Source organism: Solanum dulcamara, chromosome 2 (assembly GCF_947179165.1).
Source record: "Solanum dulcamara chromosome 2, daSolDulc1.2, whole genome shotgun sequence".
Taxonomy (NCBI): domain Eukaryota; kingdom Viridiplantae; phylum Streptophyta; class Magnoliopsida; order Solanales; family Solanaceae; genus Solanum; species Solanum dulcamara.
In genome coordinates this window covers 50671525-50690408 of record NC_077238.1, presented here as the reverse complement: position 1 = coordinate 50690408, position 18884 = coordinate 50671525, and the positions used below count along the sequence as shown (strand labels likewise).

Here is an 18884-nt window from a genome sequence, read left to right as displayed (position 1 = left end):
AAAGATGAAAGAAAAAGAAACAAGAACGTTTAAAAAAATGAAGAAAAGAGAAGAGAAGGGAGGAGGGAAATGAAGAACAGAAATTTTAAAAAATAGAATAAAGAAAAGAGAAGAGAAAAGGGAAATAGAAAACATAAGTTTAAAAAAGTGGAGTAAATGAATACAAATTAAGATTTTATTAAAATTTTTTGATTTTTTAATTTTACCCTAAACTTTTAAATATTCTAATTCAATCTCATCTCTTCATAATTAACATTTAATTAAATATTTATAATAAAAAAAATTAAAAAAAAATACAAATTCCCTATCCTCCATTTCACTGCCAAAGTTTCCTTTTACCTTAATTTTCCCAGAAACTCACAAAATTAGGGTTGATCGATCAAGCGACTCTGCCTTGTCCTCCAAGTTCTCAATTGTAATTAATCACCTCACCTCACCTCACCTCACCTCCGCACTCTACCATTCTCAGATTGCAAATAGAAATCAATGGTTTCCTCTATTTCATGATCGATTCTGAGAAATTCCATGGCTCTCCCTCTCGGCAAGCTTACTATCCTCGTTGGTGCTGGTTCGTACTCTCTGTTTCTCCCTTGCTCCTCCAGTATCAAATATCTCTGTATTGTTGATAGTGACTATTGCTAGAATTTTAGTTGATACTTTACACTCTGGGTGAATAGGATGTGTTGTGCGTATTATGTTATCTATCGGGAACTCTGTTGTTTCTATCACAAGTTTTGAGTTGCAAATTTAGTGGTTTCCTAATCCCTAAGGGGTCGTTGGTAGCCGGTTAGGAGTTACTTTTCATATATTAAATCCTGGATAAACAATACCACTTTTGGTGACATTTTTTGTTATGTATAAAATTCAACACACCCAATACATTGTTTGTTTTTCAATTTAGAAATAACTAATATATGTATAAGTTATGAAGGAATTCATGTGTTATTTTATGCACGATAGAAGATGGAATAAGTAATACATGAATAACTAATTTGGACATAAAATAATACATAGTTGTCTCATAACTTATCCCTATATTAATAATACCATAACTTTAACCAACTACCGAACTTGAATGTCTATTTGCAACAGTAGTACTTCCATGACTATTGATTCATCAATTTTATGTTAATGCTAGAAAAGTTTGTGACCTAGAAATATCAGCTTTAAATGAAACATCTACCGCCCTTTTTGGTGCAAAACTAGAGTTGCTTTGTTGTGTTCGAGATGTGAAAACAATCTCTTTGTGAAAATGCCAAGGGGAAGAGACCTACCATATAGATCATAATATATTGACCCTTTCCCTATCCGGGGAGCAATAACCCTTTATTACTTTTTAGGTGTTCTTTCATGTCTAAGCAAAGTAGAAGAGTAGAAGGTTTTGGAAAACAAGGTATGATGTGAAAATAAGACAAGGAGAAAGCTGGAGGAGATGAAAGTGATTTTATACAACTTTTGAAGTTTACACATTGGTAGAAACAACTATTGAGTGCATTTTAAGAGTTGCAACTATTTTTTGTTCTGCATAATATTCATTGGAGGAACTAACATTTATATGTTAAAACAATAAAGTTAATAAGGTAATACCAAGGGTATTGGTGGTTTTGAATAACGTATCTCATATTTTGTGCAGGCATTGTTGGGTCAGTACTTGCTAAGGAAGGACGATTGCCAACTGTCTCTGATTTTTTCTCCGGCGCATTTAAGGTCTGGTTGTTATTCACAGTTTAGTGTTTTGAGAGCTTTCGTTGTGTTGCTTTTTAGTTTCTCTACCATGTCAATTCGAAATGAGCTAAATCTAATACATTGTGTCCTCTGACTGCAGATTGCATTGAGGCAAATTCGACAAGATAATTCAACCAGTTCAACTCCAAAGCCACGCAATGATTCCTTGCTGCAGCAGGTTTTGCAGTTTCTCTTGCTTGTTCATGTTTGGTGCATATGGTTTTACTCATCTTTGGAATTTGTGTTTGTTCTTAGTTTGCTCATTTTATTATTATGCTTGAGTTAGAAGATTAACATTTCTTGTAAAGCTAAAGTTTGCATGTCATCCTTGACAAGTGGAAATTCAGTTGGGAAGTTTCTTGATGGAATAGGTAGAAGGCGTGGATTGTAGAAGATTGATTTTCGTATCTGGGGTATGCCATATACCATATTTTTCCAGTAGGTGTACGGCTCATATGAGTCTGAGAGAGGAGATTAGGACGTCTTTTGACCAGCATAGAAAGCTTTAGCATTTTCTTTTGCTGGTTATTTTGTGGAACTAAACTTTGGATGAGATCTGGGAGAAAATTTTGATTACTAACTGAAGGATGGGAAGTAGGTTGTACACATTGGAAATATTCAAATGAATGGTGTAATGAGAAAGGAATGAATCAGCATGTGGATTATATCGTTAAACTGCCAAACAAATGTGGTAAGGAACCTTTGGCGACGGAAGCCTGCAAGTTAGCTGGATGATTGTGGAAGTTATTTTGTCGAAACAGATGTAGGCTATTAGGAAGGAAGTTGTCTCCCCAATTTAATCTTAGCCAGGATATCATTGCTTTCTCGATGAGAAGACATGATTTGTCCAAGTCTTGGGCTTATTTTTTTTCTTGATTTTTTTCTCAGCGTATTATGGTTATTGAAGATAATGATAATTGTGTTAGAAACTGTTATTTTGAACCAAGAGCTATTTTATTTAGCATTTTGAGCTAAATTGTTTCTCAATTCCAATGTCTCTCTTATAACAACTCTCCTATAACAAAAATACCACTTCATGCCTTTTACTAATGCAGTTATTTGATTAAAATGATAACTTGTATGCGTCAGCAATAGTTGTTTCTTTGCAGGATTTTACTACTAGATGGTTTTTAGTTTTCAAAGTTAAAAAGGTCCATGCCCTATTTCTTGAGGCATATGGCTTACTTGGTCAATGCCCTCTGTTCTAGTTTTGCTTTTTTCTAGGACAAGAGTGTAGGGGTGAAGGAGAAACTGGTGTGGTGGATAATTTGTTGAGCTAATGGGAAGCATCTTTTACACCATACCAAAGAGTTGAACCAAGATTTCAGGATGAACAGGGTTAAGATGTAATACTTGATTTCGACGTGAAAAATTGTCCTCTGGAAAACAAAATGTTGAATAAATTGATTTTAAATTATGAGATTTTGAAATCTTCTCACCTTGAAGTCTTAATTTTCCAGTAGACCTGAAAATGTGCCAATGGATTGATGTTCAAGTTTGAACTCATTTCTAAGCTCGTTCACTTTGTTGACACGAGTCACACTCAACTCTCAAGATAGATTTGAAGCTTGATTGTCATTGGAGCTCGACTTATATGCTACTCGAAGTCAAACTTGAATTTGTAGGTCTTGGGGGTTTGGGGTTGGCAGTTCATAGAATTTAACATTATTGGGCGCTTGGAGATTACATAACTTACATTCACTAAATCAGCCTTTTGTTGATTTCCTTCTCCTCTAAAACATCCTTGTATATTGTTCAATATGATGCTTATGCAGCTCAAAAGTAAAAGAATGTCAATGAGTGTTGCAAGTAATTATTTGTGCCTTGCATAGTTTCTTTACATTATCACTCCTTTTCTAGAAGTGTTAATGTTTGCTCCTTAACAAAAAAGAGTGGTTTAAATTGATTTCTAATATCAGCATACCTGCTGCTCTGAAAACAAAAACTATTTTTACAGAGAATGATTTTCTTTACAGGTTAATAGCTTACGGCAGGAGCTGCAACTTTTGGCTTCAAATAGATCTGTTACAATTGTGACATCAAGTGGATCAGGTTTTTGTTACTACATTGTTAGTTGTATATGGAAACAATTAAATGTTCTTCCGTCTTCTGGTGGAAACAACAGGACCTTTATGACAGGAGTGTCTTAGGACATATTTATTGTCATTTTCGTAATTTGCCAAGACAAATTGTGGTCTCATTGTCAGTTTACTACATGCCTTGCAAATTAAAATCTCCTTACCTGTAATACTCTTTCATTCTGCTTCATTTATAGCATTATTTCTTGCAGTGACCAATGATATTTTGTGATTGTATTTTACGCATATAACTTGTTTTTTTTTAAATTTTATTCAGGTTCTAGCAGATATACTATAATCATTGTTGTTGTAGTGATGGGGTATGGTTATATTTGGTGGAAGGTAACACCTTTTATTTCTTTCTGCTAGATGGAACTGTATGTCATGATTATGTTGGATGCAAAAATTATGTCTTCTAATTCATGTTCAAGTAACTGTCCTCCATTTGACGATCGACCTCACTGTCCTTATTTCAAGGAATGGAGTGATAGAGTACAGATTGTTTCCTTGTTCCTAAGAGTATATTGTTCCCAAACTATGCTTTCCAAACAAATTGTTGAATCAAAAGGCAATTGCCATAGCCTATCTTAGGTATATGATTTTAGTCAAATGTGCACCCCCCATATATATATATATATATATATATATATATATATATATATATATATATATACACACACACATATATGTATGTATATATTTTTTTGATAACCGTGGTGCTCGAGCTAGGTTGCACACATTGTCAATTCCATAGGATACCTTCTACTTCCCACCAGCAACAAGTACCGGGTAATTCTATCAACCAAGACCAGAGTAGATGGGAAGAAATCACCTAGTGTTTTGTCTATGCCGGGATTTGAACCTAAGAACGCACAGTGCTGAATCTACTTCATTGACCACTAGGCCACACCCTTGGCCACACCCTTGGGTGCAATAAATTTACATTTATATTGGTAAATGAGGTGGAGGTTGATAGTAAAATTATTTGCCTGCTAGTACGGATGCCATAGGCTTGAATGTTTTCTAACTGAGTTTCTTGCTAACAGTGCACCTTAGAATTGACTTGCATGCTTGTAGGGTTGGAAGCTTCCTGAATTAATGTTTGCGACCAGGCGGAGCTTATCTGATGCATGTGGTAGTGTGTCCAAACAGCTTGAGAGTGTATATACATCTATTTCTGTAAGTTCTTAATTCTTAATTTATTGTTCTTATCTACACTTTTCTAAAAGGACGAAGTCCCTACACAAAATGTTGGACTTTTTATTTCTTAAAAAATAGATTTCACGTGACCCTTCAGGGGGCCTAGTGGTTTGGGCTTGGGACTTCCATGTTGGAGGTCTCACGCAATGTTGTCAAAAGCAAAAAGTGCAAAAAAACTCTAAGGTCCGTTGGGGCTTTAAGCGCAAAGTGCAAACAAAGCAGGAGCTTTAATGAAAAAAGGCGCAAAGGAAGAAAAAGTACAAAATAGATATGTTTAGTCCAAGACTAATAATTTATAAGCATGAATGACAAATAGATGAACAAAGAAATTGAAAAATTACAATAAAGTGAAATGTCAATTGTTTAGTGTTGTCTCTTCAGAAGAGGTTCATTGACAAGGAAAAGTATGTCTTAGAAACTTGATGATGACACTGAAGTGCACATTAATCGAGGCAAGCGCTCAACACGTTTTGAGCCTCGCTTTAGGGCTTAAGCGCGTCTTTGATAACACTGGTCTCAAGTTCGAAACCCCTTGCCAGCGAAAGCAAGGGGCTTGCTTTTGAGCTCGTCACATCGGGTTTGCCTAGTGTGGGTTACCTCTCCAGTGTGGTTTGCGCTATTGCATAGGAGCGGGGGTTTTACCTTGTGTGCATCTAAAGGGTAGCGGCTGTGGGTTCCCCCTGTTATTAAAAAAATAGATTTCACATTGTCAATTGTAAATTGTCTTTCTAATATTTATGACTTTGAAATCAACTACTTTGTCCGTCCCAATTTATGTGATGCAATTTAATTGTGCACAAAATTTGAGAAAGAATATTTTTGACTACAAATCATGTATTAAGGGTAAAATAGAAGGTTTAAAGTTAAATTATTTCTAAATATTTAAAAATATCGTTCTTTTGGGGACAAACTAAAAAAGAAAATGTATCACATAAATTAGGGTTGAAAGAGTAAAATTAGGAAAGTGTATCACATAAATTAGGGTTAAAAGAGTAAAATTTGGTTATTAATTCTTTCCTTATTTGAATTATGTGGAATGTCCTAATATTTAGGGTTTTAATATCGATTAAGATTTTACTTTATACAAATCATTTACTTACTTGAACTATGTAATATAACCATAAATTCTCTCTCTTATCACGCCATATGCATTTATTTGAAGCAAAATTTAGCTCGGTGGGGTCGAAAGTACTTCATTTAATGCACGTGTTATTCTACATTTTAGGTGTTGTAACTACAATTACCGTTAGTTGCACCAACTAAATTCTCTATCGGAATGGATTCTTCTATAACACCAGTTCAATTCAAGTAGTAGTGTTTAACTTGTAAGCTTCTTAACATTAGAGAAATCATGGAGAAAAAGAGGAGGAAACAAGTGGGTAGCTAAAACCTTGGGAGCTGAAAGTAACATGGTAAAACTAATTTCTACACAAACTTATACAAGGGGCTTAAAAGACCAGATAATTACAAAGGTTGAATGGTGTTGCAGTCTAAATTAATTATGATATTGTACTATTTTTAGTTTTTTTTATCATTATGAAAAAGGAAAGACAATGTTGCTAGAATCTTTCAAATAAAATCTCATTAACCACTCGGTCTATTATAAGGTTTACTGTAATAATACTTTATACTTACCAATGCTTAGGATTATAATATATTGAGATCATGAAGTATAATACAATTGAGATCATATTATATTTGTACTTTGCTTTATTCAAATATTTGAAGAATCATGATAAAAGTATTTTTGTGTTACGGTCATAAAAAAAAGTATTTTGTGTTTGTTTTCAGGTTGGTCTTTTTAGAACATTACATTGTTGCTTATCAATGTTTTAGGAGCTATAGAGCCAACTTCATTCATTTCTAATTCTAATAGACCAAAAGATTCAAAATTTCAATTGTGTTATTTGACATTTTTTTGATGAATCGTGATGAATTAATTATTGTGTGACTAGTTTGTTTTCAGTGCAAGGTCACAAAAAGAAACTACAATTTCCTTAAGATAATCCCATAAAAGTCCTCAGAAATCACAATAAGGCATCTAAAGACTCTGTAGGGTAGGATTTCTCCTTATTGAGCTTAGCTAGATGAGATCGACGTTCACCAATTTCGGGAATTTACCCATTTTCTTATATTCTATAATTCAAACACATTATTGAATAATATTTATGTAATTTTTAAAAGTTGCGTTTTCATTGATATATGAAGGACACGTGCAAAGCGCATACTCAGAAACTAGTATATTTGAGCATGTGAAACTTAGAGTGCGTTGGACAATAGTTACATTCTGTAATTGCCATGTTCCATATTTGTGTAGTGAATATGTGTGCTTGGTGCAAGTCCAATGCCATTGGAAAGTTTCCAAGGGTTATTACCTTAGTTTGTATTCACAGTGGTAAATTCAGACTGTTCATTATGGCGGCTCTATGTCCACGCATCTTGAAGTTCACGATTGAGGTTGCACTTCTCTGTTTTGTGTGTTACATGTCCCTTGTTGATGAAAATAATCATCAAGCTAGGATGGTCACCTCTCAACTTCTGGGCCTGAAATGACACTTGTGAAACTGTCTTTTTACAACGGAATATTCATCAACCTAGGAATTTGACTATGACTTTTCTTTAGATAATCGTGGTGTGAGGGCCAGTTAGTGCGTACCTCAACCAATTCCATGGGGTACCTGGTACCCTTGCCAGCACATGTACCAATAACTCTATTTATCAAGGCTTGAATAGATGGGAAGAAATCATCTTGTGTTTTTGTATCCCCTGAGATTTGAAACTTGAAATTTCATGGTTCTCAACCCATTTATTGACCACTAGGAGTCTAGGACACACCCTTGGGGAGCATTCCTACAATGACTCCTTATTCTGTTGGATTTTGTAAAAAGGTTTTAGTGCTCTCAAATTGGTGATTATTGGCATGATTTTACTTCTGATATCTAGATACCTACTGTCTGCGTGCTCATTGACATATGGTACTAGGCCTAGGGAACTTACAAGTAGCAGTGTATTAAGCATGAATGACTGCATGAGCCTTGAATATTTTGACCATTAAAGAATTTTCTACAGCTGACTCATGACCCAGACCAAAAAAATAGAAAAAGAAAAATGAACTGCATGGTTCAGGTCATTCTGCTTGTGGCTATCACATAAAAGATGCCCAAGATTTGGTAACATCCGTAATTATGCAATAGGTCCAATGTACTTGTGGGGTCTATCCCCTGGTGGTAAGTGTACTGGAGAGATGTCTGTTTAGACTGTGGGTTGCTTGCCTGGTGTAATATTTGTGTTCCATGATATACTTTACCTTTTCTGCTATGTTTTAGTGTCTTTAAAATTTACTTTGTTCCTTTATGTTCCCAGTCCACTAAGCGTCATTTAACTTCACGAATTGACCGCGTGGATACTAAAATTGATGATTGTGTGGATAATACTGCTGCAACGAGAGACGAGGTGAGACCAATAATGCCTTGTACGTTTAGTTAAGTTGAAGCTTTGAGATTTCGTGTAATTGATGCAGCATCATTAAATGTATAGGTTTCTGAAATTCGAGGAAAAGTGAGAACATTTGGTGAGGATGTCCAGTCAGTTCATCTTGTTGTCCAATCACTGGTGAGAAGATCTTCTATCCATCAGCATTTCCATATCTATGTTGTTCACTTCATTATGCCGATTAAGCTTTTCTTCTTACACAGAAGGTTTTTGCTCCCACATTGCGGGTTTTCCACTTCGTTCGGTTACATTAGGGCTTTTTACAACTCTACCTTTTGTTAGCAAAAATTGATTGTCTTGTGGAACTGAATACCACCTTTTCTTATATGAACAGGAGACAAAAATTAGTAGAATTGAAGGGAGACAGGTATTTGAATTGGCTTCCTAATTTCATAATTTTTATTTAGCTTAAATTATGTCCATGTTATAGTCATTGTGGTATTATGATCTGTTGTGTAGAATGAAACGAACTATGGTGTGGGAAAGTTGGTTGCTTTTGTGAGGAGCATTGAAACTAGTAGAGCCAAGGAGCAGATTGAGGTTTGACTTGTCTTATTGTTTGATATCTTCTTTCCCTATGTTTTTCTTCTAACTATAGTGTTTTCTATGTGTAGGCACCTCCATCTAGCTCATCTAGACCTGCCCTTGAATTACCATCAGTAGCTTCCTCAGCACGGGTAAACTGTGAAACTATTTTCATATTGCTGGGTCAGTAGTTTCATTGTTTTATAGTTAGAAGGGCTTATCGTGCTGCAGACCTAGATCTCCTTCCTTCTCTTGTTTGTCTTTGTCTTTTTATGTTATTCCTCTCCCGGGGAGTTAGAAAAGTTAAATGATCTACTTATATTGCAAGACCACATTGGTTATGGCTTGGCAAAGCATATCTTCAGTCATGTGGACAGGCTGGCTATGCTGATTTTGTATAAATTGATTCGTAGTCCTGGCAAATTTTACATTATAATTGATTTCTTTGCTTTTTATATTAGGTTTTTCAGTTTTTTTGCATGCCAATCTTGTGATAACTATGCACTATCTAGTAATAACCCGCATTTTGCTTTCTTAATTTTCTTCTGCAGGCTGGGTCTTTGCCTCCAAATTTATCAGTCGAACCATCATCTCCATCTGCTTCTAGTGTATCTCCGAAGGTTAGTTAATTGGTTAGTTCTTGCAGTGATTAATTCTGCCCCATTTAAGAGTTAATTAGCTTTGTAGGAGCAGTGTGTTTACTAGCAAAATTCTAACTTAGCTTCGACTGGATACACCATGACACTGGGGCATTCCCAGAGTGTAAGTAGCTTATAGAAGTATTTCAACCTTGGTCTGAACAATCAGAATACTTCAGAAGTTAAAGTCTTCCAATAGTTTGTTGGAGCTGGATAATATGCTAGCTATAAATTGTTGGGTGTGTTAATTTGGCTTGCACCATGATGAAAGCAAAAGCGGTCTCAATATTTTTGAAACCTGCTGTTTCCAATTTTGGGTTCAGCAAAAAAGATTAGTGAAGGTGTTTGTGTCCTATACATAATAAAGCTCTTTTATCATCTTCTACTACTAATTAAAAGAACTAATCCTCCTTTAAACTTTTGCAGCGTCCTTTGCATGGTGCTGTATCTGCCTCAGGCCTCAAGGTAGTAATAACTTTCTTTTTAAGTTCTAACCTTTTAACCATGGCTGTGCAGTTCTGAAATCAGTCCCTTTTTGTTTTCGTCTCTTTAGGAGCTTGGAGGTATATCAGATGTAGTCGAAGTGTCAAGTGAAAGCAGTCCTCAGGTTTCCAATACTGTTTTCGCCTCAGAACAGAGGAGCAATGAGAACTCTGGTTTTGGTAGTGTGTATGGGCGTAAGTTTCCAGGAATTGGTGCTTCTTTTCTCACAAGAAGCCGCAGTGCTATGCAGAGTTTTAAGTGAGGTGGTCATCAATCCTTAAAATAATTGAACATTTCTATGGTATATATTCAAGGTTAGTGTTGCTAGCTGAGCATCTATCTTGGCTCAGGGAGTATTTTGCCATTTTTTGATGGCTGAATTTTGTAGAGCCAATATTACTGAGGTATTTAGGATACATGTGTAAGTTCAGGCTAGAAATTGTCTACATAGCTTTAGATAAGCTGAAGAAAAGAAAAAAAGGAAATTGGATAAGGGGATCTTCATGTCAATTTATGTCCTGTACTTCATAAAAAAAAATATCTGCTGTTTTCTGCATTTTCATTGTCTGCAGCTTGTCGTACTTAGGTCTTGCTTTCTATCTGTTGGGTTGAATTGTTGCCTGGGCCCTGTAGTACTTAGACCTGGAGCAGTTCTCTGTTTCGATGATTCCGACCAATGGATAATCCAGGAATGAGTGCCGTTGTCTGTTGGGGGCATTTATGTTACAAATGATACTCAAATATGTTGCAGCGGAGATGATGTTCTGAATCCATAATTGGTTGTCATAGGCTGCCCCGCTGCTCATGACTGGTAGAAATGTAAGCATACGCTCATGCAGGGTGAACCTTAAGCATGGATTATAGTTGATTGGTAAATTGGTAATAATTGTTCACAGAAACTCTCCTTCCTACCGTTTCATATGCAAGCTACTTTTGCCTATTATCAATAATAAATAAATAGACTACTCATTTGCTTACATTACTTCGGGCTGGGTAAGAAAGGTCTTTGGACCTTGTGTTGGTGCTTGGCATTTTCATTAATTTGAATAAGAATGTTATGTATAATTCATGCCCTTCGACATCTTACTCTTTCCTTCAGCTCTCTTTAGTGGCTCAAGCAATCTCAGCTTCTGTAGGACCACCATATAAGGAAAAAAAATTAACAGTGGTTGCTATTTGACCACAAGTCTATAGCTCTGAATCAGGAAAACTTATTTCTCTCTCTAAATGGGATCGAAGCAGCAAAGAAGCCATTCATATGAGAAGACGTGATAAAGTACTTGAAGGAAACCTAAGCAGATATTTCATCATTTAAGACTACATTGGTTTTGACCTGAATGGAACCTTAGCAGATTTTTATTTAAGCAAAACCACTAAACAGATGTTTAGTGGCAATTCAATAAAACCAATAGAAGTCATACAAAAGCAGAAAAGCAACTAAAATGCCAACCTAAGGACTACAAGTCTTCTAAAAGACATAAGTTATGAACAAGGGACAAGAGATGAACTATTGCAGATCCAAGGGCCTCTACTTGATTCCATCTCATACCCCAACAAAACTCTCGTCAGGTGGTATGGATCAAAAGTCAAATGAAAACTACTTCGGGCAATCAGAGGATGAAGTAGTGTCCCCTTTCTATATGTCACAACTTCAGTCTTCAGGCAGTTTAGCCAAGTAGAATGAGAACCTGTGTCATGATACAATGAAAATAAAGGGGATTAACTGATTGTGAGAGTAATCAAATATGAATTCCTTCCAATAAAATGAACATGTAAACCTGTTGATACCATACATTGAAAGATCTCCATAATTTGCTTACACAGTTACACTTAGTCCCAGTCCCCTAAAGAGTTGTATCAAACTAGCCAATGATTAACAAATATGAAGGATCAACCTTTTAACTTGAAACTCTCTATCTGATGAAGCTTGATCTTGTTGGATGTGTGCTGGAATCGATCAACTATAGGATGGTAGGACTGTTTTTGATAGTCCTAAGTGTTTTCTCAATGTTTAGAATGACATAAACTGTGTTCAACAAAAATAATAGAAGAACAAAGAAAATAGAAATAGTAAATGTACTAAACTAGTATCCAAGACCACATAATTCTAATTCACTATGTGTTCTTAGGGAATTTAATCTCCCCATTATATCCAAGGTTGTAGATAATTTTCTCCCATGATAAAACGGATACTTGATATTGACTTAGCGGCACCGCAAACATCAATATCTTCAGCAAACTCAAAGAGTCAGTCTTCAAACCACACTTGGACTCGATTTTTAGTTTGTAAAAAAATATCTAGAAGATGTAGAATTTTTTTAATTCAGAAAAGTGAAGTAATCCTAGATATTTATAGATAAACTTTTGGATTGAAGTGGTGCGAAAAACACCTATTCGGAGGAAAAATCTATTCAAAACAGGTTTGGTGTCTATTCGTAAGGATATGTCTGTACGGAAGGAACATGTCATTTTCGAATATTTTCTGCCAGCTTTAAATTAATTTCAGAAATTTAATTAACTAATAAATAATTTGTGAATTGATTAATTGATAAATAATTTCATGAATTAATTAATCAGTAAATAATTTCGCAAATTAATATTAGGAAAAAGGAAATTAATTAATGAGAATGATAAATAAATTTTGTCAAAAAAATTATCAATCAATCACGTCATTTTTCAAAGCCAAAGCTGATGTCGTAGCCAAGTGAGCGACGACGATGATGGTGCGTGAGGACACTCTCTACTTAGTCATTTAAGAGTTAAAGTGAGTGTGTATTAATATAATGACAACTTTTCTTCTATTCTACCAATGAGGGAGAAATAACCTTTTATTTTTCCTTCACGTAGTTCCTCCACATTTCTCAATTCACATTATACCCACATTTTCAATTCACACCTTATCTTTAAAGCTTAAATTTTAAAGAACACAAACCTAACAATCCCCCACATGAATGGGGAATGGCTATATCATGAAAACATATGTATGAAAACCTGTGTGATTGAAAAATAAAGATTTATTGCATTTAGATAAGTAAGTTTTCCTTTGAACTTTTCGTAATGAAAATATATCGAATATACTTGGTCAATTAGTAGATTTGATATCTTTGAAACATCGATCTTTGGTGTATACCTAGAAAACATAAATCACATAATCAATCCTTTAACCGTCTTTGGTTCTCATTGTTTTGTTCGTTTCAGCTATGAACACTTGTTTATAAGTGCGTAGAGAATTGGCCTTACCAGATTCTCCTTGAACCGTCTTACACTTCACACTTACATAGGTGATTCCTAAATGTGTTATTCTATAGATACACCATTTGATATACCTTGTGTCAAACTTAGAAATTATTAAAAGGTCTTAATACCTTATCCTTGGTACTGAACATTGTCTCATCACGATAATGGACCATAAAATTTATTTTAATAATGTTAAACCGTCATCAATGATTTGTCCTCAGCCATAGTATCATTTTCTTCGATGATATTTTGTTAGACCCCAAAAGTTGGAAAGGCAAAACGAAGGAAAAAGTTGCAGAAATGGATCTGGTGCAGCTTTCCACGAGCTGACCTACGGGTTGTAGGAAACTTTACGGAACGTAGGAAGGCTTCGTAGAAAGGCCCTGATGTATTTAAAAATTCACCAAGAATCAACCATTTTACGAGAGGGTCCTATGGACCATAGAAAGTCCTATGATCCGTAAGGAGGACCCGTAGAAATAACGTTATCATGCATTAAGCGGTACGACTGATAACTTTCGAGCTTGAAAACTCTTCTCAACTACGCTCTTCTTTCTTAATGCTCTACTTCAATAGTCCCTCATTTATAGAAATGGAGCCCTTACAACCATAAATAAGATTCTACCGACACGGTTTCATAGACTCCATAGGACACTTGAACTCTGTGCTCTGATACCAAGTTTATCATACCCTGAGCCTACACCCTGGACATGGTCGACACTCAAAAATCATTATTGGTCCCAAAAAAACCCTCGGCCAGGCTTACTACTAAACTAAAAACTCAACTTGTATGCAAAAGCATTTAAAAGTGAACCTTTAAAACATTTAAACAAAACTAAAAACATCTCAATTTCAATTTATGCAAAATCTAAAAATACAACTGCTTATGAAGGGCTATCGGTTCTGCTGATGATCCATCTGATGGGACGTCGGACCCTTGACAGGCCGTCGGTTTCGCTGTCACTCCAAGGCAGTCTCCCAATTCTATCACCTTGGCATAGAATCCCTTGGGTGGTCCCGAGATGTACTCTACTATCTCCATCTTTGAGAATAAACCTTGAAGGGCTTGCAACTCACGTTATTGACTTCTTGTGAATGGTCTCGATCCGTGTCGCATCATTCTCTCCTTCTTGAAAGGAATTTGTCCTTAAATTCACATCTCCATCACCGTGGGTATCAAATAGAGAAAGGTCACTCACGTTGAAAGTGTTATGCACTTGATATTCCGATGGAAGATCAATCTTATAAGCATTGTCGTTGAGTCTCTAAAGGACTTGAAAAGGACCATCACCTCTAGGCATCAACTTTCCCTTCGTTTTGTGGGGGGAACCTTTCTTTGCGAAAATGAACCTATACCCAATCTCCCGGTTCAAGCACAAGTATCTTCCTCCCTTTTGTTGGCTTTGTTTGCAATTTCGTGGTTCTTCTTTTCAAGTTGGATCCTTACTTTCTCATGCAACGTTTTCATGGCTTCGGCTTTATTTGCTCCATCTAGATTCACAACAAAATCTTGGGACAATTTGGGCGAGATCCAAGGGGGTAAGGGGATTAAAACCATAAACAATTTCAAATGGAGTCATGCCAATAGGACTATTAAAAAATATATTATATGCAAACTCAACTAAAGGCAAATGCTCCTACCAAGATGTCAATCTCCCTTTCACCATGGCTCAGAGCATAGAACCCAAGGTTCTATTTACCACTTCGTTTTGGCCATCAGTTTGGGGGTGACAAGATGTGGAAAACAACAATCTTGTTCCAAGACGGCCCAACAAGGCCTTCCAAAAGTGACTAAGGAATTTGGAGTCCCTATCACTTACAATGGTCTTGGGAATACTATGCAATTTGACCACATTCGCTACAAATAATGATGCAATATGAGAAGCTTCATCACATTTGTTACATGCGATGAAATGAGCCATTTTAGAGAATCGGTCAACCACAACAAAAATACTATCCTTCCCTCGATTGTTCCTTGGTAAGCCTAACACAAAATCCATGGAGATATCAACCCAAGGTCCATGAGGGGTCGGAAGAGGGGTGTACAACCCTTGGGGAAGAATTCTAGACTTGGCACTCTTGCACTCAACACATTGGCTATAAATTTTAGCAAAATCGAATTTCATTTTAGGCCAATAAAATTTCTCATCAAGAATACTCAAGATTTTAGCAATGTCAAACTGTCCCATCAATCCCCCATCATGTGCCTCTCACATAAGGAGTTCCCTCCAAGAGATCATTGGCACACAAAGTCTCTTACCCTTGAACAAAAATCCATTAAATTTTGAAAAAGGAGTTGACAATCTCTCCCTAGACCACATTTCCCTTTCCCATTCTTTGCAATCTAGAAAGTTCTTTGCAAAGCAGGGGTCCTCGGGATACAATGTCTTCAAACATTCAAACCCAAGCTATTTAGAAGAGAAAATATTTATCAAAACATGTTTTCTTGACAACGCATCGGCCACAACATTTTCCTCCCTTTTTGTATTGAATTACATAAGGGAAAGTTTCCAGGAATTCAATCCATTTGGCGTGCCTCTTGTTCAACTTTCCTTGGGCCCTAAAGTGTTTGAAGGACTTACGTTCAGTCTGTATGACAAATTCTTTTGGCCACAATTAATGTTGTCAATTGCCTAAAGCTCTAATCAAAGCATACAATTCAAAATCATAAGTAGAATAGTTCAAAGTTGCTCGTTTTAGCTTTTCACTAAAGTAGGCAATGGGCTTTTGGTCTTGCATTAAGACCGCTCCAATGCCTACCTTGCTAGCATCACATTCAACTTCAAATATTTTCTCAAAATTCGGCAATTGCAAAAAAGGAGAGGAGCTAAGCATAGATTTTAAACCGTAAAAGGCCTTTGCTTGCTCATAACCCCACTTGAAAGGTTTATCCTTTCGAATTACCTCGGTCAAGGGAGAGGCTATGGTGCTAAACCCTTTGACAAATCGCCTATAAAAACTAGCCAAGCCATGAAAGCTTCTTACATCACTAATTGATTTTGGGGTTGGCCAATTTTTAGTGGCATCTATATTGGATTATTCCACTTCGACTCCTCTTGAACTCACAACAAATCCTAGGAACACAACTTCATCCACACAAAATGAACATTTCTCAAGGTTGGCATACAATTGTTCTTCTAAGCACATCAAAAACACCCTTCAAATGTTCAACATGTTCATCTAGAGATTTTCTATAAACAAGGATATCATGAAAATACACCACAACACATCTCCCTATAAAGGATTTCAAAATATGGTTCATAAAATGCATGAAAGTACTTGGTGCATTGGTGAGATCGAACGGCATAATCATTCATTCATAGACACCAAATTTGGTCTTGAAGGTGGTTTTCTATTCATCACCGGGGTTCATCCGAATTTGGTGATACCTACTCTGAAAGTCTATCTTTGTGACCACACAAGAACCATTTAATTCATCAAGCATGTCAACTAATATAGGGATATGATGGCGATACTTTACCGTAATCTATTTGATTGCCCGACAATCCACACATATGCGCCAAGTCCTATCTTTCTTTGGAACCAATAAGACCGGTAAGACACATGGACTCATGCTCTCCTTCACATATCCCTTGTTGAGGGGTTCCTCAATTTGTCTTTGTATCTCCTGTGTATCTTGCGGGTTGCTTCGATAAGTAAGTTTATTAGGTAATTGATATCCTAGTACAAAGTCAATTTGGTGTTTGATAGCCCGGAGAGGGAGTAATCCCTTTGGAATCTCCTTTGGAAAGACATCATCATAATCCTACAAAAGAAAGGAAATAGAATGGGGAAGAGAAGAATGAGATGGGTTAGTTTGTAGCACATGATCCCTATGTGTGATAAGGATCAAAGAACTTTGGGCCGCCACTTCTTCCCTTATCTCCTTATACTTTGCCATCAATACTTGGGTCTTACCCTTCAACCTTCTCCGCTCTTCTCCTTCATCAACCTCAACTACCGTATGTTTCTCTCGTCCTTCCTTCATTTTCTCCTTTAGCTCACTCATTTTTTGATACACTTCATTGACTTGGGAAGGTGACATAGGGTAAAGAACATATTTTTGATTGTCCAATACAAGGGAATACCGATTAGTCCTACCATCATGCTTTGTTGAATGATCATATTGACAAGGTCTCCCGAGTAATACATGATAAGCTTGCATTGGAACCATATCACATAGAATTTCATCTTGACACTTTCCAATTTTGAACTTGATCAATACTTGTCTATGAACCCTCAATTCTCCACATTCTCTTAATAATTGAAGTTTGTAAGGAGTAGCATGCCTAGTTGTAGGAAGTTTCAAAAAGTCCACTAAGGCGGTGCTAGCAACATTTGCACAACTTCCAGTATCAATGATCAAGAAACATACATTATCTTTGATGAGGCATTTGAAATGGAAGAGATTCTCTCTTTGGCTTGGATCATCCATGGCCTTGCTAATCATGAATCTTCTTAGCACATACATGGGCACGATGAACTCTCCTTCTTGAGGCCAAGCCTCTTCAATTGGACATTTCCTCATCAAACCATTTGGAACGGCAACATCCATTCCATCATATGGGTCTTGGTCTCCATCCTCTTTATTTTCAAACTCTTCATCTTCTTGAAGTTCCTCCTCATAACCCTCATCTTGTTCTAATTCTCCTCCTAGGTAAAACTCCCCTCCTTGCACAAAAACATTCAAATAGTTGGGACACTCATGTATCATATGATCCCATCCTCGGCACTTGTGACATTGAGTACCTTTAGAAAACTTGGTTGGTTCTTTGTTACCTCCTTCTCTCGGGGGATACTTAGGTATGTTTACTTCAAAGGGCTTCTTCTCATAGGGATTCTTGAAGTCCTTATTTTTGTTCCAACCTGGTGACTTTTGAACTACCTCTTTGTTCTTACCCCAAGAATTTGAAGATGAATTACCTTTGTATTCGTAGCTCTTATCCTCTTTGAGTTCTCTTTCTATCTCAATAGATGCTCTAAAGATATCACTCAAACTAGCAAACTTGTGAATGGTCAACTTTGAAGAGATATCTTTGTTCAACCCCACCTTAAAGTGAATAATGGCATGTTCTTTATTTTCATGGTAATCAAGCTTCAAGATCATGTTTTGGAACTCATCGAAATAAGCCGCAACACCTTTTCTTCCTTGCTTCAAGTTGTATAATTTGGTAAGCAAGTCTTTTCTATACCTCTTCAATACATATTTGAATCTCATAAGTGCCTTCAATTCGGTCCAGAGGTGTAGGTAGTCCACCTTGAAGGATTAGATGATACTTCTTCATGTATTCCCACCATGTTATCGCATACCCTTCAAATTGAGCAATAGCAAAGAAACTCTTCTTGACTTAGGTCAAATTATTGACTTGGAAGATCCTCTCACAAAGTGACTCCCATTCTAGATACGTATCAGGATCACAATCTCCATTGAAAGTGGGCAAACTAGTTTTGATTGAATTGATTCACACATCTCGACCTCCATTGTCACCTTGTTCCCCATAATAGT

General features: G+C 36.3%; 1 protein-coding gene across 1 annotated transcript; it reads left to right on the top strand.

The window, feature by feature from the left end:
• Positions 1 to 316: 316 nt before the first annotated feature.
• Positions 317 to 11052, top strand: LOC129880563 (uncharacterized). The gene is made up of 14 exons (XM_055954649.1): positions 317 to 568; positions 1634 to 1707; positions 1826 to 1903; positions 3702 to 3777; positions 4081 to 4145; positions 4881 to 4982; positions 8367 to 8456; positions 8541 to 8615; positions 8830 to 8862; positions 8955 to 9035; positions 9110 to 9172; positions 9572 to 9640; positions 10085 to 10123; positions 10212 to 11052. Exons 1-14 carry the CDS (start codon positions 526 to 528, stop codon positions 10401 to 10403), a joined length of 1080 nt encoding a protein of 359 aa, XP_055810624.1. The 5' UTR covers positions 317 to 525; the 3' UTR covers positions 10404 to 11052.
• The last annotated feature ends 7832 nt before the right edge of the window (positions 11053 to 18884 follow it).

Bases quoted from the DNA above. Each gene is read 5' to 3' on its own strand.
- LOC129880563 (XM_055954649.1), top strand. From the start codon at position 526: ATGGCTCTCCCTCTCGGCAAGCTTACTATCCTCGTTGGTGCTG. The intron at 4,983-8,366 runs GTAAGTTCTTAA...TTATGTTCCCAG, and splicing joins GTGTATATACATCTATTTCT to TCCACTAAGCGTCATTTAAC. The intron at 9,036-9,109 runs GTTTGACTTGTC...TTCTATGTGTAG, and splicing joins GAGCCAAGGAGCAGATTGAG to GCACCTCCATCTAGCTCATC.